The sequence below is a fragment of the Pipistrellus hanaki genome (assembly GCF_964339955.1).
Source record: "Pipistrellus hanaki genome assembly, chromosome: 16".
Lineage (NCBI taxonomy): Eukaryota > Metazoa > Chordata > Mammalia > Chiroptera > Vespertilionidae > Pipistrellus > Pipistrellus hanaki.
In genome coordinates, this window is record NC_140518.1 from 4,171,957 (window position 1) to 4,196,113 (window position 24,157).

At 53.3% G+C, this 24,157-nt stretch overlaps 1 protein-coding gene across 1 annotated transcript in view; it reads left to right on the forward strand.

Moving 5' to 3' along the window:
• Positions 1-24,157, forward strand: part of SLC39A11 (solute carrier family 39 member 11) — a 143,600-nt gene that overhangs the window by 41,134 nt on the left and 78,309 nt on the right. The window contains exon 5 of the mRNA XM_084862166.1: positions 12,614-12,755. Within this exon, the coding sequence (XP_084718292.1) occupies positions 12,614-12,755 (142 nt within the window). The remainder of the gene's footprint in view (positions 1-12,613; positions 12,756-24,157) is intronic.

Genomic DNA, 24,157 nt, shown 5'->3' on the forward strand with positions numbered 1-24,157 from the left:
CCCCCCACCCCCGCCCCCCGGCTCAGCCCGGAGTTCCTGTTACAGCGACACCGAGTCCCACTTTCTCTCCCCTCCCCGCCTCCCCTGCCGCTTTCACGGCTGAGACGGGCCCAGTCCTACTTTCCGTCTAATGAGAATCGTGCTGAAAATCACAGCTGACACTCAGGGAGGGCGTGTTCCATGCCCGGGGTCCTGCCGAACTCGTCACAGAAACGTCTTTATTCTCATCCTAGGGGAGCCGCTCAGTCCCAGCAGGCTGCGAGCATGCTTTGTCCCCGAGCCGGAATGCCGGCCCCTTTGTGCAAACCCCAGGTGCTTTGTGCATGTCCCTTCCTCCCAGATGGCTCAGGGAGGTCTGCGGGCTGCCCTGCCCGGGGCTTCTCTTCTTCCATTACACAAACCGCAAGCCAGGGTAGGTGTGGGCACCCAGCTGTACTGGGTGGAGGCAGGCCGGGAGCCCTGGGCTCCGCACAGCAGTCTCCTGGGGGTCATCCTCCCGGGAAGGAAGCGCCCTAACCCCGAGGCACAGCCCTCGCGCCCGCCCGGCCCCAGCCCCGAAGGGAGCCAGCCGCTCAGAGCCTCTTCGAATCTCCTCTCTGGCAATTGTCCTTGCCGAGCTGTTCGTCATCAGGACAGACGGGGGTCTCACTCGCGTGGTTTTTATGTTTGCGCTCCATCTGGTTGGGAGATGGGAGAAAACGCGTTCTCGCCCAGGAGGGGTTTGGAGATAAAGGACCGAGTGAGGTTTTCATGAAAACAGGGGGAAGCAGAGCTGAATAACCCACCGCGGGCTACTTTCTTGCCACCTGAGAAATCAAGTGATTTTCAGAAAGAGAAAATGAGACCGAGAGAGTGAGTGTGTGTGTGTGTGTGTGTGTGTGTGTGTGTGTCTGTTGGGTGGGGGATGGGGAACACAAACCTTCTTGATTTCTGTAAGCAAGCAGATTCTAGAGATAACTCGCTACCAAAAATCTCATTTTAGCCGGGCCAGGGTGGCTCAGCGGTTTAGCATCAACTTATGAAGCAGGAGGCCATGGTTCAATTCCCAGTCAAGGGCATATGCCTGGGTTGCAGGCTCGATCCTCAGTAGGGAGTGTGCAGGAGGCAGCCAGTCAATGATTCTCTCTTATCATTGATGTTTCTATATCTCCCGCTCCCTTCCTCTCTCTGAAAGCAATAAAACAAAACAAAACAAAAAAACAATTCTCATTTTAACTCAAGTTCTCAACCATTCCTAAATCCGACTGCTCTGTGTTTTACTTTCTCCCTTCCCCTCCCTCCCTCCCTCTTTGGTAAGCAGGCATTGATCAGAAGGCACGGATGCAAGAGCCAGCCGGGAGGTCTGGGTGATTCGGAGGAGGGATAATCAGGCTGTAGTTGGATCAGCCGGCAGCACGGGGGAGGTGATGGTCCGTCTGTGTCCCGGACACTGAGTCCCAAACCCCGGCAGGGACGTGGGGAAGGGGGAGCGTAGGGAGGGCCTGCTGAGCTGGGCTCTGAGGACACAGGCCGCGGAGGCGAGCTTGCAGAGTCTGCCCAGAGGAAATCATTTCCATTGGTTCTCTGCTTTGCTTCTCCTGGGGTGGGGAGGGGTGGGGGGCACTCTCACCTCCTAAGGAGGTTGGATGCCTCGTGTGACCCCTGGAATCATGGATCCTTTGACTCAGCCCCCGTCCCCCGGATTACTGTTCTTTTAAATAATCCTCCAGCCCCCTTTTTAATAGTCAGAACCGCCGAGAGCCTTTAGGGCCACGTCCTGGTGTAAGGCAGCCGACTTAATTCCCATCAGTGGGTTTACCCCGAGCCTGCTGTCAGAAGCTTGATCTGTCACGTAGACATCAAGCTGCCGGGGCTGTTGCAGTTAGCGGCGGCTTGTCCCCGTGTCTCCGGCAAGTCTACAGGATTTGCTTTGTGTCAGGCGGAAAGGGGAACCCTGAATTACCCGTGTGGCTGGCTCCCGGTGGGCGCTGTGATGCAGGGCTTGTCACCTGTCATCAGCTGTCTCCCAGCCCAAACCAGCAGCACTGCAGAGGCGAAGGGGAGGCCTCAGGGAGCAGAAAGGTGCAAGCTAGGCGTGTGGTGCCTGGTTCAGAGGGACAATTGGATGCCTTTTTGTTGGGGGGGGGGGGATGGGAGTGGGGGCAGAGATGTCCTCTGCTGATATCTTCCCAGTGACCCCAGAAATGACTCTGGCTTACTATGTAATAGTTTTTCCTTCTTATATTTTTAAAAATGTATTTTTTAAATATATTTTTATTGATTTCAGAGAGGGAGAGAGAGAGAGAAAAAAAAAACATCAATGATGACAGAGAATCATTGATCGGCTGCCTCATGCTCACCCCCCCCTTTTTTTTTTAAATATATTTTATTGATTTTTTACAGAGAGGAGGAGAGAGGGACAGAGAGCCAGAAACGTCAATGAGAGAGAAACATCGACCAGCTGCCTCCTGCACCCTCTCCACCGGGGATGTGCCTGCAACCAATGTACATGCCCTTGACCGGAATCGAACCTGGGACCTCTCAGTCCGCAGACCGACGCTCTACCACGGAGCCAAACCGGTTTCGGCTCATGCTCGCCCCTTACTGGCGATCAAGTCGAGAACCCGGGCATGTGCCCTGGCCTGGAATCGAACCTAGGACCTTTTAATCCATAGGCTGACACTATCCACTGAGCCAAACTGGCTAGGGCTGAAAAGGTATTTTTAATGGATTTAGATGCAGTAGCCCCGGTGTTGGCCTCCCTGGCGGAGCTCACGTATCCGGGCCATGCCCTTCTCTCCGGCAGCCCTCCGGGCCTCTGGCTAATTCGAGGCTGATTTGCTGGCCTCCTGCTTCCGCTCGGAAGGCGGACAGTGGGAATATATTGATCCTCCCGCGGCTACGCGGCGGAGAAAAGCAATCAGAGCCTGTCCTGACAGGCCTGAGCTCTTTGCAAAGGGCTCTTTCCTCCGGCTGTCGGCGCTGTCTGTGGTCATTTATCTTTCCAGTTGGGAAGGGTGCCTGTGATTTTCCTCTCCTAAATTAGTTTACCTCCCCGGGTACCTGGGGACACATCAGCCCTTTGGTTGGAGCCAGAAATGTGTGGATTTATAGGAGGCCAGTGTAGAACAGGCCTTGGGGCTTGTCCAGCGTGGATCTTGTACAAACAACAGTTGAAGGCTGTTATTCACAGACCTTCCTCTCCATCCGGGCTTCGCAGCTCTTGGGGTGGCGTGACCCCCGTGTCTCTCCGATCGTCCTGCTGTCGTTCATTTTGGTTTTCCACCCACCGTTAGGCCTCTTCCTCTCCCCTGTGCTTTTACCCGCCTCGGCGGCTTTCCATCCTTGTCCCCCGCAACGCTCGTTAGCGTGTTCCTACCCCCTTCCGTGCGCATGCCCAGGTGTTTCCCCACTCATCCTCACCTCCGACCGCCACGTGACACGCTCAGTTCCTTCTTGCTTCTTTTCTTTAACGGCATGAGGATCCTCTTGACACTGTTGATAATAGTTTGATGCCCGTTTACTGGTCTTTGAGGAGGATTTAATCGCTTTATTTATCTGCCCCCCGTGCCCCCGCCCCTGGAGGCCGTCCACCTGACCATGGACTCACCCAGCGTGGCCCGAGGAGCCCTGTGTTTGTCACTCCGGCGCCTGTGTTCCCATCAGACTGATTAGCATCGATGCCCTGTCCTGCGGCGGCCTGGGGACTGTCCTGAGGTGTCACTCTTCTCTCTCGGTTCACCTAGTCCCCGGCCAGCATCGAAGAAGCCCAGGCTTGGCTGGCTCCTCTCTCCGAGACGGGCTCAGGTGCCCTCTGGCATCGCCGCCGCCGCCCTGGGCAGGGACCCCTCCGTGGCCCGTGAGAGGGCGCCCTGCCCGGCCCACCTTTGGACATTGGTGGGTTGTCTGAGCTTTTGTCTTTATGGTCCCCTTCCTCTCCCCCCGAAAGGTGAAAGAAAAATTGTATTTTACAGCTATGACGGTAAAAAAATGGCTGCCACCCAGGCTGGCTTCATGATTAGGTATTCATTATTATTCATTTTTCCCCCTTCCGATTGTAAGAGAAATTAAGACATTTTCGGGGACCCTAACCTTGGACCACTGTGCTTCCTGTGCCTGATGGATCGGTGGGGCCTGCGGCCACCACAGGTCTCTTCCACGGTGGCTGAGCCGGAGCCTCTGCCTGGCTGCCCCCTGCAGCACCCCCTCCTCGCCCTCCCCTGGAGGTGACTGTGAGGCAGGACACAGGCTTTGCCCTGTGAGGTTGGGACTTCAAGGAAGAGTTCCTGCTACTAAAAATGGGTGGAGCCCTGCACTTGGCCATAACCCATGGCCGTGCCCTGCGGGAGTCATTTCCTGCCAGCCTGGAAAGAGCCGCGGCCACGCTGTGAGTTGCCTCTGGCGGGGCCTCATGGCAGGGCCCCGAGGGTGCCCTCCCGGAGCTGAGCAGTCCCGGCCGGCAGCCAGCAAGAAGGAAGGGGACCTCCGACCTTCGTCTGCCAGGAACTGAATTCTGCCCACATCAGTGCGCGTGGCAGAGGGCCCCGAGCCTCCGCCGAGGTCACAGCCCGGCGAGGCCCCGAGCTGAGGACCCCGGACTCCGTTAACCGTTAGCTGGATTCCCGAAGCGGAGGGAGAGGAGCGAGCGTTGCTTTCCGCCCGCATGGGCGGCAGCTTGTCCCTCAGCAGCAGGAGCCTCACCCGGGCAGGCGTGAGCCTCGGTGTGCGGGTTTGCTTCGGAGCTCAGGCTTAGAGAAGAGAGGAAAGGGAAGATGTCGGTCCCCACGTACCCACAGCGGGAAGCAAAACAACATTCCGGAGAAGCCAGCAGCAGCCTCCTCCTCCGAGCCAGCCCCTCATCCAGCCCCAAGAAGCTGAATAATTGATGCTGCCTCGGGCGGAGTGACGCTCGGATAAAGCCCCGCCATAAAAAACAACCAACAACCAAGTGAGTTCTTCAAGGCCGAGCTCCCGTTCGGAAGTGGTCTGCGTGCCACTTGCACACTCTTTCCTTCGTGAGAACGTGCACAGGGGTTTCCACCCTCCTCTGAAGGGGCTCCTCTCCCCTGCCTGCCCCCTTTCCCGGCAGCTCTGATGGGCTCTACGCCCGGTCAGTGCTTCTGTGCAGGAGGCCGTGTCTCGGCCTTGCAGGAGGAGTTCATCCGGAGGCACAAGGACTGTTTTCAGAAACGCTTTGAGGTTTCAGACCCTCGTGGTCCAGGCCCCAGAGGATGGATGCTGTGAGCAGGGGCCGGAGACCGAGGAGTTGATGGGGCGTTGACCGTTATCTACAAGTTTATGAGCACACATATGCACACGCACAGTTAGGTACAAGTTCACCTCAAAGCACCCAAATCCATAAAGTCTAAACCGGCAAAGTTTCTGTGTGCTGTGGCAGGTGATCTTTTGCTAAAAATAAGCACCAATGACAAGCGCCAGTGACACGGCCGGCCGGGACTGGCTCCTTTTGGTTCCGGCAGATTGGCGCGTCCCTCGAAAGCCGCCACATGGAGTCGGCTCTCCCCACAGCTGTTCCAGGAGCACTTGGAAACCTCCACGAAGGAATTTGGCCCGAGCGTGGCTCAGAACCCATCAGCCATCCCTTGAGCCTGCCTTGGGCAGTTAGCCCTCAGCAATTAGGGCAGGGCTGCTTGGTTCCAACTCGGCGGGAAACACAGCTGCAAATAAAGGCCCTGCAATGGAGCAGTGAGTGGGCTTTGGTTAGGAAGCGGTCACTGCCGTGAGTCAGATTGCTGGCCTTGTATTTTATATACTAGAGGCCCGGTGCACTGGCAGGGTCCCTAGCGGCTGCCGGCCAGGGCCTCCCTCCCTTCCCCCAGCCAGCCCCGCCCCCCTGGTCAGACTCCTGGACAAACTCCTAGTCGAGGGGACAATTTGTACATTATGCTTTTATTATATAAGATATTTATTGATTTCAGAAAAGAAGAGGGGGGGGGGAGAGAGAGAGAGAGAGAGAGACATCAACAATGAAAGATCGGCTTTCTCTTGAGCATCCCCTACTGGTGTTAGAGCCCACAACCCTGGCATGTGCCCTGATCGGAAATGGAACCCGTGACCTCCTACTTCCTAGGCTGACATTCAGCTACTGAGCCATACCCGCTGGGCTGGCCTTGTTTCTTTCCTTTATGATCATGTACCTAGAAATACAAAATTAAAAATTTTTTCACATAAAACTTTCAGACCGGTGCGAATGGGTCCCCGAGTCCCCATTGGAGAAGCGCTGCTTCAGGCGGAGGAGGTTGAGTTTGTGGGTGTAATCCAGAGCAGCTGTTTGCCGGCTAAGCCCCGGAGGACCGCTCGGAGTTTAGGGGCTCCCCGATACTTCACGCGCCACCATCATGACGTGTGAATGTGCTGCGGAGTATTGCAGGGATGGCCACCGATCCCTCCGCTGCTGTCATTCACACTCTGGTGACATCAATCCTCCCAGCAAGAGGCACAGTTGACGGATGTATCCGCCCCATCGCTCTGGATGGCCATGGACCTCTGGGGTCAGTGGGTGGTGGAGAGTGTGATGCAGGCAGAGGTTTGAACAGCCCTTCGATGTTGCCTTTCTCGCTGCTCCCGAAAGCCTGGGTTCACCCCACGACTGAGCCCAGCCTCACCCGCGGGAGGATGGCCGGCCCCACGGAGAGGAATCCCACTTTCCCAGCCACGAGTCAGCCGGCTGCTGGCCCACAGCCCGCCGGCTGCCAGAGCACGTGCTGTCCTAGACCCGCGGTCGGCAAACTGTGGCTCGTGAACCACATGCGGCTTTTGGCCCCTTGAGTGTGGCTCTTCCACAAAATACCAGGGCCTGGGCGAGTCTATTTTGAAGAAGTGACATTAGAAGTTTAAGTTTAAAAATTTTGGCTCTCCAAAGAAATTTCAATTGTTGTCCTGTTGATACTTGGCTCTGATGGCTAATGAGTTTGCCGACCACTGGCCTAGACCGTCTAATCCTGGGCGAGCCGCACACTAACCACAGATGCGCAGGTGAGGCCTGGTTTGTTCACGGGGCCTCGGCAGGTCCTCAGCAGCGTCCACACGGATGGAGACTTAGGAGCAGTAATCAGTGGCTGCTGTTTGAGGCCGCTGAGTGTTGGGGTGTTTTGTTACCTAGCAACAAGTGTGATAGACATGCATTTGCTCCTGGGAGGAGCAATCTTGACTTTGAGCAGGTTCGGGGGGCGGGGTTGGGGGAGACACCTGGTATTCTTCAAAAGGATGCCGTAGGTCAGAAAAAGCTGCCTGAAGAAGACCCGCTGGGGGTTCTCAAACCTTTTGAAAAGGCAGGAAGGCTCAGGGTGGATTAGGTGGGTGCATTTTAATGAATTCTAGGATTAGTCCAGGAGTAGCTTCAGAGTGGTGGAGAATCCTTGAGGATTAGGAAGAGAATGCCTCATTCTGCTTAGGTGCCTGCCTTCCTTTAGATCTGGATTGTTTTAAGGAGACGTTATAGATCAAACAGGAAAAAGCACGGTGGTTTGGGGAACTCCGCCAGGCCCGCTCTCTGCCAGCCCGGCTGCTGGGAGCCCTGGCTCTTCGGATGCCAGCATGAGCTGCTCACCTGGCGCACCTGCTGGAGGGCTGAGTCTCTGCCGCGCTGTGGGTGCTTTCAGCTCTGTCTCAGAGGCCTCAATACGCTTGATTATGAATAGTAATTTGGCAGCAGCGACAGGAGAAGCCTTTGTCCCAGCAAAGACAGTGTGAGTAGCAGCAGCCTCCTCTGGCTTATATTGAGCTAGACGTTCGCAATTCATTTCCCCCGTGGGAAGCTTTAGGCCAGGAGCCGGGGAGGAAGCTGGAAGGTGTGCCCTGGGGGGGTCACGGGCTTCAGGGTGGGAATGACTCACCTCGGGAGAGTGAGCTGGGCTGCCCCGCTCTGCTTCTGCCCGGAAGGAAGTGGAGTGAGAACCTGTGGGCTGAGAGTCACTAGCTGCCCATCCTCATGGGGCTCAGGACTGATCTTGAGGCTCTTCCACAGTCATCAAGGGGACAGGAGCTGGTAGGGGGGTAGAAAGTCATGATGCGTTTGCCATCAATATTTTTATTGATTTCAAAGAGGGGGAGAGGGAGATAGAAACATCAGTGATGAGAGGGAATCATTGGTTGGCTGCCAATGCCCCCCACTGGGGATTGAGCCCAAAATTGGGACATGTGCCCTGACCGGGAATCGAACTCTGGCCTCCTGGTTCATAGGTCGATGCTCAATCATTGAGCCATGCCAGCCAGGCAGTTTGTCATACTTTTAAGGCCTTTTCTCTCCCGCTCTGCACTAATCTCCCTCTCCTTCCTTCTCGAGGCCTAACCATGGTGCTTCCCTGGGTCTTTGCTTTTTATGTTGTACAGCAAGCATGTCAAACTCAAAGGCTAACACGGGCCAACTAAACAAGGTTTAAGTTCATGTGGGCCGCAAAAAAACAAAGCTTCAATTTTCATGGAAACGTAGGTTTATTCAACAGAGACATGCTGAGTACGAAGGGCTGAAATAAATGAGTCATCATTAACATAAAACAATAGAACATATTAATAAAAATTAAGATTTTTTTCTTGAACATTAACTTACCAGACACTGAATAACTGCACAAATTAATAAGCATAACATAGATAACCCTATTTTTTTTTTGTTCTCCAAAAGTGAAATATTTCCTATTGCGCACACCAAGTAAGTCAGTACAAGACTAACGATGTGGCCATCGGCTGCTAAAATATTCGCTGCTAGTATTAGGGGAGAGAAATGGTGTGCCTGTGTGTAAGGCACATAAGGGAAATGAATGCAACACGATTATAGAAATCAGGGATTAGCTAACATTTTAGTTCGTTACTAATAATTATGTATAACAGGATATTGTAAAAAGGAAGTTATTACATTTTTTATTAAAACATTTCTTGCATACCGTTATATTAGCCGGGACGAATATAATAGCAAAAATATTCGTTGTGGACCGCGTGTGGCCTGAGGGCCACGAGTCTGACATGCTTGCTGTACATCATTTTGGATTTTCTGTGATATTGTTCATGTCAGTTATTGAACTTGGTTATTAAACACTGACACTGTGCTGGGCCTGACAGTCGAGCTGGAAGCCACATCTCCTGCTCTCAGCATCTCAGGAGCCAAGGAAACGGGAAGTTTACTGTGCAGTTTTGCAAACGTGACAACAGAAGCGCGTGTGGGATGTCAGGGCAGCACAGCGAGGAGGCATCCGTAACCCGGACAAGGCTGGGCTAATCTAGGAAGGCTTCTTGGAGGAGGGAGCTTGGGCTTCTTCAGCCAGGATTTTAAGAGCATCGAGTATAGGAAATGAGGAGCTGGAGACCAGGTGCTATTTTGTTGTCAGGACAGGATCTCCCATGGAGTTTCAGGTACAATCCTGGTGCCCTTGAAACCAGTAGGGACCTCGTATTTTGAAACAACATATCTTGAGGCTTCTTGGCTACGACCCATGACCTGGAACATACAGGCAAACTGAGACCAGGAAGACGGCAGTGACCTGCTGACGGAGCCTGCTGCCTCAGAGTCATGCACCCGCTGCCTCAGAGTCTCGGCCACCCTGTGCTCCTGTTTGCTCTGAGGCCGGTCCCTGCCCCCCTGAGCCAGCCTGGCCCTGGGCAGCAGGCCGCTGCCCGGCTCCCCGGGGAGAGAAGGTCACCTGTTATGTCAGCTTCATCCATATTCGGGCTGGTGGCAGGGGGGATCTTTAGTTTTTTCCATCATGTGGAATACTTTAAGGCTGTCTTACGGATGTCATCATTATTGCAATCCCTCAGTAATAAAAACAGCATCAATTATTTAATGTCACCTGAAGTGTCTGGGTTAGGCGGGGATGGCGAGGAGGGACGCGGGAGGCTGGTGGGGGCGGAGGAGGAGGCAGAGCCCGCAGAGCTCCCGGCCTCCTGCAGCCTCGGAGTCCCTGAGGGCAGCGGTGGCTGGTCTTCAGATCCTTCTTCCCTCGGCCGTGGGGGGCAGTGGGCCTGGATTGGCTGTGGCTGGCGGGGAACACAATTAGCTCTCTGCCCTTTCCCTGGGCCCTTCATCAGGCAGTTTGACCCGCTGACAGACCTCCATTAGATAGATTACCTGCCACGGGGCCGGGAAGCTCAGCCCGCAGTGACGTGACAGGCGGTGGCGTGGGGTCGGTGAGGTCAGGCTGCCACAGTCCACGAGAGGGGGCGGCTGTGCTTCTCCTGCGAGCGGGGACACATCCCAGCGGGGGGAGCAACAGGGACAGGTGGACACAGAGGGGGGGCTGCTCGCCGTGACATTTGGGGGCGAGGGAGTGACTTTTGGGGGTGGGGGCCCGCCAGGGCTTTGGCACCTGATGGCACTTACCTAGTTGTGCTTTGCAAGGGACAGGCTTCCTGGAGGAAGTGGCTGACACCTTATCCGTATAGTAAAGAGAGGGTGTGTGGGTGCCCAGGGTTTCCAATAACTAGGGAGCTTTGGGGTCCTGAGCACTCAGCCTCAGCACTGTGGACGCTCGGCCGGGTCATTTGTGGTGGGACTGTAGGGTGCCCTGTAGGGTGCCAGCCCCACCCCTCTCTCCCTCCCCCACATACAAAGATGCCCATGGCCAAGGGCCCCCAGGTGGTGGCGGGGTGGGGGGAAATCGCCCCTGGAAAACCACTGTTCCCAATTAAAACGGCGCTCTCCGGGCCGCTCCTTCGTAAGCAGCCTGGCGTGCCTCCATGGTGCCGTGCCTCGCCTCGCCGTAATGAAGCGGTTCTCTCCCGCAGCCCCCTCGCAGCCACGCATCCATCCCCTTCTAAACAGAAGGAAGACACAGCAAGGTCAGCGCCCGCCTCCGGCCCCCGAGAGGCACGTCTTTTATTGCCGCCGCCGAGATCCCTCCGATGTCAGCGGGAGATGTAGGATTAGAAATAATTAAACCCATAAACAAAGAGCTGCAGCTCTGGCACATGGCGCATGGCACCGGCGCCAGCTGTCACTCAGTGGGGAGGGGGGCGTCCGCAGGGGGAGACGGGCCTTCCCCACGTCCCTTCTGTCCCCAGGATTCCGTCCATCTGTGGCGTCAGCCTTGAGTGTCGCCCAGTGTGGCAGGCCGTCCCTCTGTGCTTCTTCCGGGGACAGAGCAGGTAGCAGGTGACGTCCTGCAGCCCCTAGGATTCTACGGAAGGACCGGGAGCTACAAGGGTCCCCCCCCACACAAACCCTCCCCGCCCCCGCCTTTTAAAACAAACTTCAATGAGGTGTCAGCACCCTTCTATGCATAATAGAGGACATTGCAAAGAAACGATGGGGGTGATACCGATGTGGGACGAAGGAGAAGATGTAGACAGAAGGGTTGATGTTTTCGCTTGTAGCTTTTCTTTGGAAAGAAATAATGAAATAAAATGTCTGGATCACTCAATTCTCTTTCTTATCCCTGTGTGTGTGTGTAAGATGCAGCCAAGCACCATTTTCATGAGATTCTTGTCATGAAAGAAACTCACCGGAGAAAATGGTTCCAGTGTTTGCTCATGAACGGCTGCACTCAGGGACTGGGTCAGCAACCCCCTCCTCTCCATGTCAGAGAGGCACGTCTTTAAGGGCAGCTTCTGTTTGTCTGGAGCTGTTATTGCCCGGTTTTCAGTCAGTAGCTACTGCTTTTATGCTCATCGAGATGATTCCACTCACCTTCCCTTGGCGTGTAGGTGTTGGGGTGAAAGCGGACGTGTGTGTGTTGGTGGAGTCACCCCTCTTCCTCACTCCCCTCGAAATCCTGTGCATTTGTAAGCTGTCAGCAGGGCCAGGGAGTTTCGGCCGATGCTGTGGGAGTAGAAGCTCATTGTGGATTCATCTATCTGCTCTTCTTTTACTTTTTATATATTGATTTGAGAGAGAGAGAGAGAGACATTGATTTATTATCACACTTTTTGACACATTCATTGGTTACTTTTTGTATGTGCCCTAACCAGGGATCGAACCTGCAACCTTGGCGTATAGGGACGATGCTCTAGCAACTGAGCCACCCAGCCAGGGCCATCTGTTTGCTCTTAACTGGAACCTGGGAGCTGAGACGTTGTCTTGTTTTGTTCACCAAAGTAGCCACAGAACTGGTGGTCAGTCAGTGTTTGTGGAGTAAATGTGGGGATTGAAATGAGGACGTTGCCTGGTTGACGCACAAGGTCGAATTAATTGGTGACGGGCGAAGCAGCAGGTGGCGTGGTTGCTTTTGGGACCTCCGTGGCGCTCTCCGTCCCCCTCCTTCCAGGGGTGTAGCTCGGACGGCCTTTTCTTCTGAGCTCGTGAGAACCGTGAAGGTGGCGAATGTCTGGGAAGTGGTGGCCATGCCGCCATCCAAGCGAACCTGCCGGATGGGCTTCCTGGCCGGAGCCCGGGCGGAGCCGGCGGCGCCCTCTCCCCGGCGGGCTGGGATTTGGCTGTGTACTGCCCGTTTCCAGGATCGGCACGGACCCCGCACATCCCATTTCTGTCACCCCCAAAAGTTCCACAACCAGAAAGCTCATCCTCCTCCTAACGACCCCGCCTGCCCACAGCTGGGTCTGGCCGGGGCCTGGCTCGGTGGCCCTGCGCCCTCGGTAGAGATTGGCAGCTGCCGGGCAGCTCTGAGCAGGAGGGTGTGGGGGCTGACGCTCGGAGAGGTGTCACAGCGACTGCTTCTTGTTTCAGGGCGTGGCGGAAGACCCCCACACGGCCCTGGCCCTGAACTTGGACCCCGCGTGGATGAAGAAGTCGGATGCCGAGAGTCCCAGGCTGCTCCTCCCCGCGAGCGAACTGTCCATCCGGATCGGGGGCGCTGGGCCCCTTCCAGGCAAGCTCCCCGCTGCGGCCCCCGGGCTGAGCTGGGCAGGGCGGGCCGGGGCCTGGGGGCAGGAGGAATGGCGGGAAATTCCAGGGGCTCTGGCCCACCCCTCCACGGGACTCACCCCACCACGCACAGGGCCTTCCTGTCTCACTTACTCTCCAAACCACCTGCTTGCTGCATGGGAGGTCACCGCGCCTCCTGATGGTCTTTCCGATCGGGACAGCGGACACGGACGCCTCGGTGGGACCGGGCTGGTCTGAGTCAGAGCGTGAGGCCCTTTGTCCCTGTGTCGCCCCCTCTCGGACGGACCCTGAATGATCCTTCCTGAATACATGACTTTCCTCTTTCTGATTCGTCGGGGGAACTGGCCATTTCCCTCACGGGCTCAGTGTTTTGGAGCCAGAAAACCGAAAAAAAATGCCACAAAGTCACGCCTTCTGGCTGGAGGGTGTGCTTCCCTTGAGGGGAATAACATAGCCGTCCCCGAGTCTCGAGTCTCGGGGGGGGGGGGGGGGGGGGGGGGGGAGGGTCAGGGGACGGCAGACTGGCCGAGGCCCACGGAGCGGGAGTTGCAGGTGAACTAGGAAGGTGGCATTGCTTTCCAGGCTCCCTGTGAGACCCCCCCACCCCCATGGTGCACCGTCGTTCACTCGGCATTGGACTGATTAAGGGCCAATTAGCGTGAGGAGAGGCGGATGCCTTTCTTTTCGGTTGAATTTAAGTCCCACGTTTAACCTGTAAGCCCCGGGCGACCCTCGCCCTCCCCACTCTTCCGTGGGCCGTGAACTCAGGACTGGACACCGGGCAGATGGTGCTGGGGGCGGGCACCTCCCCTTGCCCGGGCTTCTCCGGAGCGGACCAGGGAGGAGCGGCTGGGTGCCCAGTCACCGCCGTCACACCAGGGGCCTCCCCTGCTCCGTGCAGTCACTGCAGTTTGATGTTTGCATCATGTGCGGGCTCGGTGACCTCCAAACCTAGGGGGCAGGCCGCGTGCAAAACAGTCACAGCGGTGCCACAGCCAGCCCTCACGGATCTATGTTCTGTGTGCGTCCTGCGTGAATGATTCATGGAGAACCGGGATATGTTCTCCTCGTGGGCCGATCCTCGCCGCCTCCCACCACTTCTCACGCAGGATACAGTCAGAAAATAAAAAGTCCTCTCATGGGAGCTCAGGGACGAGAGGCTCAGCGGGAAGAGCCTGCCCCTGCCTCCCATCACACATGCCGCTCAGGCTCCGACGACATGGGTGCCGTCTGCCGTTCTCGTCTTGAGCATCCAGACCGGCTGGTGGCTAAGACGGGCCAGCGGGCTCCAGGAAAGCGCTCGCTTTTCTTTTTTTATTTCAGAAAAACTCTCTATTTATTTTATTTTATTTTTTATTTATTTTATTAAATTATTATCTGTGTACATATTTTAGCATTGCCCCCCCTCCCATACATACCCTCCCTCCCCAGAGTTTTGTGTCCATTGGTTGTACTTATATGCATGTACACAAGTCCTTCAGTTGATCTCTTATCTCCCCCAAATCTCCCTCCCCTCCCCGCTGTAATTTGACAGTCTGCTTGTTGCTTTACTGTCTCTATATCTATCTTTTGGTTCATCAGTTTATAATGTTCTTTATTATCCACAAATGAGTGAGGCCATGTGGTATTTCTCTTTCATTGACTGGCTTATTTCACTCAGCATGATGTTCTCCAATTCCATCCAGGTTGCTGCAAATGATGAGAATCCCTTCTTTTTTATGGCAGCATAGTATTCCATTGTATAGATGTACCATAATTTTTTGATCCAATCATCTGCTGACGGGCACCTAGGCAGTTTCCAGATTCTAGCTATTGTAGATTGTGCAGCTATGAACATAGGGGTGCATATATCCTTTCTGATTGGTGTTTCTGGTTTCTTGGGATATATTCCTAGGAGTGGGATCACTGGGTCAAATGGCAGTTCCATTTTCAGTTTTTTGAGGAAACTCCACACTGTTCTCCACAGTGGCTGCACCAGTCTGCATTCCCACCAGCAGTGCACGAGGGTTCCTTTTTCTCCACAACCTCGCCAGCACTTGTCGTTTGTTGATCTGTTGATGTTGGCCATTCTGACAGGTGTGAGATGGTACCGCATTGTTGTTTTGAAAGCGTGCATTTTTCATGGTGAGCGGTGGGAACTCGGGGACCGAGGGCTTCCTGTTCCTTCTCAGCGGCCGCACCGGGTGGGCTAGCCATCCTGTGTGCCCCCCGGGAGGCTCCGGCCCTGGTCCCGAGCCTCTCGAGGATGGAAAACTCAGCCAGTAGATTGCGTTCTGTTTCTTTTGTTTTTCTTTGTCCGAAGGCCAGAGGGGGAATGCCTGTCAATCAGAACAGGTAAACAGGGGTATCCCTCCCATGGACCCTTTCCAGGGCGCCGCGGGCATAGAGGCCAGTGGGAGCTGGGACTGCGGGATCGGCGTGGCCACCAGAGCCGTGTGGGAGGGGGCGGCAGTCTGTCCTCTGCTCAGGGACACCCAGACAAAGCGCCTTCCCAGGTTACCAGGCAACCCTCAGCTGCTGTTGCTGTTTAGATACAAAAAGCAAATTCAGTCCCCTCCTCCCCCCCAGCAGGGGCGGCGTGGTGGTGGTGCGGGGGTGGGGAGAGAAGGCGGGGTGGAGAGCTCAAAGATGGTTTGCCAAGAGAGAGCCAGCCCAGCCGGCTCTGGAAAGGTCTGTTCTCACCTGGACACACGCAGGTGGCAGGCATTGGCGGCCTCTAAGCTGCATAATGGCTGTTTGATGACCGGCCTCCTGCAGCTCAGGCCCGAGTGTGCATTATGTGTGCCATCTGGATTTGCCCTTCAGCTTGCTGTAAATGGGCGAGGAGATTGGTTTAATGGGTGTTTAGTGAACAACAGAAGCCTTTAAAAAATAATATTGGCGTTGCCGCGATGATGTCCCGGGATTGGCTCGGCGGGAGGACAAGCCAGCAGAGCCCCACGCCGAGCGAGAGAAGGCCCAGCTGCTCTCAGCCCGGCAGCCGCCGAGCCGGGCGCAGCGTTTACGAGATGTTTGCCCCTTTATGTCTCTGTGCCCAGCGTGTCTCATTACCCACTGTTCTCAGGGCTAGGGCCGCTCTGGGACTTGGCTAGACCAGAAGTTCTAAAACCACCAGTCTCTCCTCTCCTCTCTCTCTCCTTTCTCCCCCCCCCCCCCATCCATCTCTTTCCCTTCGACTATTAATCTATCTACAACCAGTTTTCTTTTGATTAAAAAATAATAACCCAGATTAAAAATTAAAAAGTAATAGTTCTTCCGACTTCACGTTCCTCATGGTCCGGGCTCCCGTCTCGGACACAAACACGCTTCCAGTCTCTTCTGCAGCCTCCCAGGGATACTATGTGGCCCAGCTCTGCTCGGCCCCTCGGTCTGGACCTCAAATTTTCCCCTTACCCGCGCGCTTCGGTCTTTGTTTTCTGGGACACTCGTCGGTTCATCCCATTAAGATCTTGTTACTGGCCGCGATCTTTGCTAATTGGGTCCCCCCTCGAGGGCCCTTCAGGTTGTTTCCCATCATTGGCTATTATAGAGCACGTGTCACAGAGCATTTTAGACGCACCTCGCTGTGAGGCCAGAGGTTCTGTACACCTGGGGTCCATGAGCAGGCACCAAAGGATGAATCTCTTGACAATTTTATGCTCCCCCTTCCTCCCCCCCAAATCAATGTGGCCTGGTTGGTGTTGCTCAGTGGTTGAGCATTGACTTGTGAACGAGGAGGTCCCCTGTTGGATCCCCAGCCAGAGCACATGCCCAGGTTGTGAGCTCGATCCCTGGTATGGGGTGTGCAGGGGGCAGCCGATCGATGATGTTTCTCCCTCATCAGTGTTTCTATCTCTCTGTCCCTTTCCCTTCCCCTCTCTCTAAAAGGAATCAATAAAAGCTTTTTGTTTTTTGTTTTTTTAATGTGGTTTGGAAGGCAGGGTTCCCAGACTTCCAGCACGTGGGCCCACGCCCCCGAGTTTGTCTAGGTCTCGAACTGCACTCTGCCTGCCTCCCCATTCCGCTGCCCAATTGGACGGTTTCTTTCTCACTCGCACTCTTTTGGCTCCTACAGGGAAGCAAACAGTGAATCAGTCCATTCTTCCTCTAATTAACTGTCCTATTTCAGTGTGTTTGTCTTGAGAGAGGCAGTGAAAGCTCCTCAAGGGGGAGGGCTTTTTGTTTATTGATCCATTAGCACGGCAGATGGAGGATGGTCTGTAATTCTGTAGAAATGTGGAAAGAACAGCAGCCAGCATTATTTTTCCAGCAGAGAGAGGTGGATTTAATTTAGGCAATTATTTAGTTGTGAAGTGGCTGTTTATTTTCCTCAAGTCATTCCAGAGCTTGTTGGGGGGGAAGGTGAATGGGCCCTGAAGTCAGGAGAACATAAGCTGTAAGAAGCTGTGCTTAGAATCCAATGCTCCCCTAAATTTGTTTTATTTATTGATTTGAAAGAGGAAGAGAGAGAGAGAGAGAGAGAGAGAGAGAGAGAGAGAGAGAGAGAGGTGTGCTGTTCAACTTACTTATGCATTCATTGCTTGATTCTTGCATGTGCCCTGACTAGGGATTGAACCTGCAGCCTTGGTGTATAGAGATGATGCTCTAACCAACTGAGCTACCTAGCCGGGGCCCAATCTTTCCTTAATGTCCTGTCTATGTATACTAAAGCCTAATATGCAAAATGTCCCCTCAGGAGTTTGACCTACTAGGAGTTCAATCACTCATTATGACGTGTGCTGACCACCAGGGGGCAGCGTGGAACGAAGGGAGGCCCTAGGCCAGCAAGCGGCGGCCACTAGGGACCCTACCCATGCATGAATTTTGTGCACTGGGCTTCTAGTTCTTTTATAATCGGAGCATTCACTTGGCAATCATCATTCTTCCTAGACAGCCTGGCAGGTGAAAAACCATGATTGGTCAAATGAAAATGGTACAGACCTAGCCAGATACGGTTTTGGATAAACTTCCGTCTCCAGCCCATTAGCAACCCTTGTTTGTATCTGAGTCTAAACTTGAGCTCCTTATGGGTTATGCTGCTGATAGGCTGGGTGGCATCCTCCTGTGGAGATGAACCGATTGTGGTGGAGAGAACTGGCCTTTTCCCACTCAGGTTCCCACCTGCCCCAGCCCGCAGGGCAGCACCCGCCGGGCTTGTCCCATTCAGAACCACCCTGAAGCCCAGGTGTCCTCGGATGTCGTTCTCCCTCCTCGAGGCACCCTCATTTCTCCCGCAGGCATCATATTTACTGCCCTCTTTCCATCTTGTGCTTGGAATCACGCTTCCCTGTCCTCCCCAATAACCATCCTCCCCGAGGTGCCTCTGGGGAGAGATCTGATGATCTGAGGACCTAGGGGGTCCTCACCTTTGGCCACGTTCTGTGCCTAGTTTTGTGTTTGCCTCTGAGGAGTGGCAGTCTCTCCTGGTGGACCCAGCAGATGGATTTTCATGCCGGTTGGTCTTTGGAGGTTTACATTTGGATGAATGTGTGGGGTCTGGAGGTTGGGGTAAGGGACATCCTGTTCTCTCTGGAAGACTACCCACCTCTGGGTTGCCTTGGCACTAAGTCCCCTGGCACAGCCCAGTCTTAGGGAACCAAAGGGGACCCAGTGCAGCGGCTCCAGGGCTCCTGAGACCGTCACTGTTTCCTTCTTCCGTGTTTTCTAACTTTCCGAGTCTCCCCGGAAGGAGATGCCCCTTCCGGCACCGATATATCCAGCGCAGTTTGGTGAACTTGAATTTGATCAAGAGTTCAATGCAGCTCCTAGGAGACATTCTCCGTGTTTCTTCATAACCAGGCCTCCAAAATGGTGCAGTTAGGGAAGTCTCTGACACGTTAGTCATTTTGACTTTTTACCGGTAAGATCTCTAAAGATGAACGATGAATTTTCCAGTTTATTTTTATAGATTTAATGTCTTGGCATGTGGGTTAGCAATTAGACTTTCCTCTCTCCCCCTCCCCCCTTCTCTCCTCCTCCCCTCCCCCTTGCAACTGGTTAGCTCTACAATCTCCTGGCCTAATGAGAGGAGCCGTGTGGGGACGGAAACAGGCAGGTGCTGGCACCGCCGCCTCCTCTCTATGACCTGGGCTTTTCTGCCTTCAGAGGCGGGGAGTGAGCCGAGCTTGTCAGCACACGGAGGCTGTTAAAATGTGCCACCTTTTAATACAAAAATATTTGGCTGAAAGATGAAGAGCAGAGTGTTCAATAATGATAATTACCAGGAGCTCTTTAGCATCACGGGTGTTAAATGTACCGCAATCCCGTCTGGAGCGGGGTGCTGCGCGCGGCGTGGGCGGCTTGAGCGACTGGCGGTGCGTCCCCGCTCCTGGGAGCTCCCCGGGGTGGGTGCATTTCCCAGATTCCTTTGCTTCTGAAGAGCATTATGTTTTCGCCTGGCTGGCATGTAGCAGGTTTCCTCTCCCTTGCCCTTTGATTACTGGGATTGTTTTTTGTGGGTTTTTTTTTTTTTTTTCCGAGTCCTGATTGTCTGGGCGAGGCAGTCATTTCGGGGCGCCTTTGTACAAGGCCCAGGCCCGGAGGCCATCTGGCATCTCTGTGAGTTGGGGACAGCTGCCAGAACGAAGCCCCCCACGCTGGGCGGTGTATGCAGCAGATGTGAAGGCTGGAAGTCCGAGATCAAGGTGTTGGCGGGTTCGGTTTCTCCTGAGGCCTCCCTCCTTGGCTCGCAGACGGCTGCCTTCTTCCCGTGTTCTCACGGGGTCTTCCCTCTGCCTGCCTATGTCCCCATCCCTCTTCTGGCTAGTCCTAATGGACTAGGGCCCACCCGAGAGACCTCATTTCAACCTAATTACCTCTGTAAAGATTGTCTCTCCAAAGGGTTCCATTTTGGGGTGCTGGGCATGAGGCCTTGAACAGAGAATTGGAGGGGGACACAGTTCATAATAGCATTAAACCATTTTTTGGAAAGCTGTCTTTCCATGGATGGCCATCAACCCAGAGGAATGCCGGGGGGCCAGAGGACTTGGTTTTCTCTGAATCCTTCTACTTTGGGGGTTCTCTCACTGTCTCTCCATCTCATACCAGAATGGGGGCGCAGAGGAAGCAGTAGGGACAGGAGCTGAGCGATGTCAGTGCCGGGAAAGGAAGTCTGAGAGGATGGGCTCAGGTAACTTGTGAGGAGCTTAATATTGTTACATGCCTGCGTGTATAGACACATTCTCCTGACTGTGTTCATGTTCTAGGGCTGCCATGACAGTGCACACAAACTGGGCGGCTGGAAACAATAGAAACTTAGGCCCTCACAGTCCCAGAGGCCACAAGTCTCCAATGAAAGTGTCACCGGGGCCACGTGTTCTCCAATGGCTCTAAGCCAACCTCTCGGACCTCACGGATCACCAGTGTGTCTTCCCCACGTGTCTGTGTCCGGATCTCTCTCTCCTTTTTCTCATAAAGACCCAGCCATGGGTTTGAGGACCATCTATCTAATATGTGCGCTTCTTAACTAACGACTTCTGCAAAGAACCTATTTCCAAGTAGGGTCACATTCCGAGGTTCTGGGCGGACATGAATTTTGGGGGACATTTTTCAGCCAATATGCTGACCGGGTGACTGGGTTAGTCTGGAGGGATTCGTTTCTGATGTCCAAGTGAAGGAGGGGGAGGGAACAAGAGGAGGCTAATGCCGACAGTAATGAAAAAAATACCGACTTTAATTCATCGGGAGCCTTTGGAGCAGCTGCCCGTGGGCTCTGAAATATTCATTACGTGCCTCATGAGGAGTTGGGGATCCTGTCTCCTTATGCAAAACGGAACATTTGCTGGGCCAGCGGGTTCTATCGTCTCCGTGAGAGTTCTGACACATTCATTTCTGCTCCTAAGTCTGTTAAACCAGGAAGTGTGGATGTTGTTGTTTTGTTTTGTTTTTTAATGTGCTTTTGGGGAATCAGAGCAGGCAAGTGGCTCGGGCAGTGCCAGCCCCTGGTAGGATATTACCCAGAGATGTAGGGGCTGCTGCCAAAGCCGGGCCATCGGGGCTCTTCTCAGATCATTTTGTTTTTTTTCCAGATGTTATTATTATTATTATTATTATTATTATTTGAAGAATTTCTTTAAGCTGGAGAAACACAAGCGGTACTTTGGCTTCAAGTATTTAAGACCACAATTCTTTTTAAATATATATATATATATATATATATATATATATATACACACACACACACACACACACACACAGAGAGAGAGAGAGAGAGAGAAAGGGAAAGGGAAAGAGAGATAGAAACATCAGTGATGAGAATCATTGATTGGCTGCCTCCTGCTGGTCCCCAATTGGGGATCAAGCCCGCAACCCAGGCATGTGTCCTGACCAGCAATTAAACTGTGACTTCCTGATTCATAGGTTCTTGATCAACTCCTGAGCAACACTGGCCAGGCAAGACCACAGTTCTTTACTTCTTTTTTGTTCCTTTTGCTTCATGTGGAAAGTGCCTAAGAAGGGGGGACATTGATGCCCCTGAGAGAGACAGCCTCGGAGAAGGAGCAGGCCGAGGGGGACTGTTCAGCCTTGGGGTCTGAACCTGTGTGCTGTAGATGTGGCATCAACATCTCTAGCACCTGGGACGGGGTTGGTACAGTCCTGCCGTAGAGAAAAGGAGTGTGGGCTACGCTCCATTCAACACGGGCGGTTTTTGTCAGCATGCACGGCTGTTCTCCCTCCCGCGGCCTCTTCCCATTGTGTGCATTCTAGTGCCTTGTTCTGCCTTCTTGTCTCCAGTGCCTTTTCCCTCCGGGGACGAAAGAAAATAGCTCCAAGTAGCTTCCAAGGAAATAAGCCGCCTCAATGAGACGTGATGCTGATGGTGGTAGCATTCAGGAGCTGGAGACGTTAACGGGATGTGTCAGCCACTTCCAGTTGGTTACCCCACACGAACTAACGCTCAGGACTCCTGACTCCTGGATCACCCCAAACTCATCATGAGCTGGTAGGGGAGGCAGAGGTGTTCGGAGTCGATGGCAGGAAAGAGTGCACAAGATGTCCTCACAGCTCTTGGATGTGGGGGGCGGGGAGGGGGTGGGTAGAAGTCTCTGCTCTCGTTCCTCACACTGCAGGCTCCCCGGGATTTCACAGCACCGATCCTCCACAAGACTTACGCACGTCAATCTCAGCGTTCTTTCCGGTGGGGAAAGCTATTGGGAGGCACTTTTCCCCAAGGAGATTCAGATCTTCTCGGGAAACAAATGGCCCATTCCGTGCATCTCCATTTTATACGTTTCACTGTTAACATACGCCAGCCTCTTAAGTGGGTCTTGAATGTCCTGGCTGTTCCCACGCAGAACCCTCTAATTTGAATTCTTCTTTTTTTAAAATATATTTTATTGGTTTTTTTTTTTTTTATAGAGAGGAAAGGAGAGGGATAGTCAGAAACATGGATGAGAGAGAAACATCCATCAGCCGCCTCCTGTACAGCCCCTGCTGGGGATGTGCCCGCAACCAAGGTACATGCCCTTGGCCGGAATCGAACCTGGGACCCCTCAGTCTGTAGGCCAATGCTCTTTCCACTGAGCCAAAGCAGTTAGGGCTATTTTGAGTTCTTTTTGGATAAGGAGAGAGGTGGAGTGTGAGGTTTAGTTCTTTTTCCTATGGATGTACAACTGTAGCACCGTCAGTTGGCAAGACGGACCTTTGTCCATCCACTCTCCTTGTGCTTTTGTAAAACAAATCATGGACCATACTTGGGTCTATTTTTTGGACTCTGTTCTGCTGCATTGGTTTAAGTGTCTGTCCTTTCGCTGGTATCACACTCTCTGAATTACAATAGCTTTATCTTAAGTCTTGAGATCAGATATCGTGTGTCCTCCCACTTTATTCTTTCTAAAAAGGGTTTTGGTTATTCTAGTTCCTCTGCTTATATATGCAAATTTTAGGGTTAGCTTGTTAAAATAGACAGATAGTTCTGTTGGGCTTTTGGTCAGAATTGTATTGAATCCATAAATCAGTTTGGGAAAGTTTCACATCTTAATATTGTTTCCTATTTCATGAACATGGTATATCTATTTATTTAAGTCATCTTTCTTTTATTTTATTAGTGTTTTGTGGTTTTCAGCATATATATATATATCCATATATATATCCATATATATATCCTACATGTACTTGGTTAAATTTTTACCTAAAGTATTTCCTTTTAGGGTGATTTTCCAAATGTTATTGTATCTTGAATTTCAGTTTCTAATTGTTCATTGCTAGTATACAGAAATGTAATTGATTTTTGTGTGTTTGTCTTGTATCCTGCAACCTGGCTAAAGCCATTTATTAGGTCTAAGAGTTTTTTGGAAGATTCTTTGGGGTTTTCTGTGTCATGTCTGTGAACAGTGACAGTTTTATTTCTTCCTTTTATTTCTTTTTCTTGCCTTATTGCACTGGCTAGGACTTCTCCTATGAAGTTGAATAGGAATGGTGAGGGCGTCTGTTTCTGTGCCATGTGGGGTGCTCTTTCTGCTCCGTGTTTCCTCTCCCATGGGCCTGTGGGAGAAGTGCTCATTGAACTTACAATCGGGAGCAGTGGGTTCTGATCGGAGGCCTTGGAGTTGAGAGTGGGTGCGAGGACACAGGCTTGCAGACACAGTCTCACAGGTGAGCAGTAGTGACAGGGGTGGCCATCACACCAGGGGCTGCAAGTGTCGCCTCTGGGCTCAGCTACACAGCCTGTGCTTTGGGGAAGGTGTTACCATGGTAACATTTCCCCTTCTTTGCCACAGTCAGCTTGGTTCTCAAGCTGTCTCCCTTGTCTGGTTTCATCTCCTCTGTCTCTCCATCTCTCCTGGTCTTTCTCACTTGCCTCTTTACATCTGTCTCTCTACCTCGATATTGTGCCTTTGCAGGTAATCTGCCTGCAAATGGACAGACCTTGGAAAATTCTCTTGGGGTCTGTTGGGCCCTGGGGTGCCCTTTGCAGCCCCAGAGCGGCGTTCCTGGGGTGCAGTGATTAGAGAACTAGCTCTTCAGAAGCCCTTCCTTCCCTCTCTGCACGGAGATTCGTGTGGGTAGATTACACTCTTTCTGGGAAAACAGAACCGGGTAAAGTTGCTCCCGCCTTTGCTTGGTTTGGCTTCACACAGTGGCACCCCGCTAACCTGCAGTGCTAATTAAACTCACCCATGCGGCCTGTTGTTCGGGTCCCTGCCATCCATCTGAGCTTCTCCTTCAAGTATTTCTTCTCAGTGTCTCAGGGATCCACCTTCAACCTGCCTATCATGCAGCCGCACGTAGAGTTATAAGCCATGGACTGTCAGATTGCGCCTGCTTCCCCGCGTCTCCCGCAGCCAGGGCGCCAAGAAGATTTGCCGTATTAATTTTCTTTCTTGCAGGGTCTTGTGTTGCAACACTGCTCCCCCCGAGGGGTCTAATTGCACCGCACCCGTCCCCTCGCTGCCGTCTGCTGGTCTC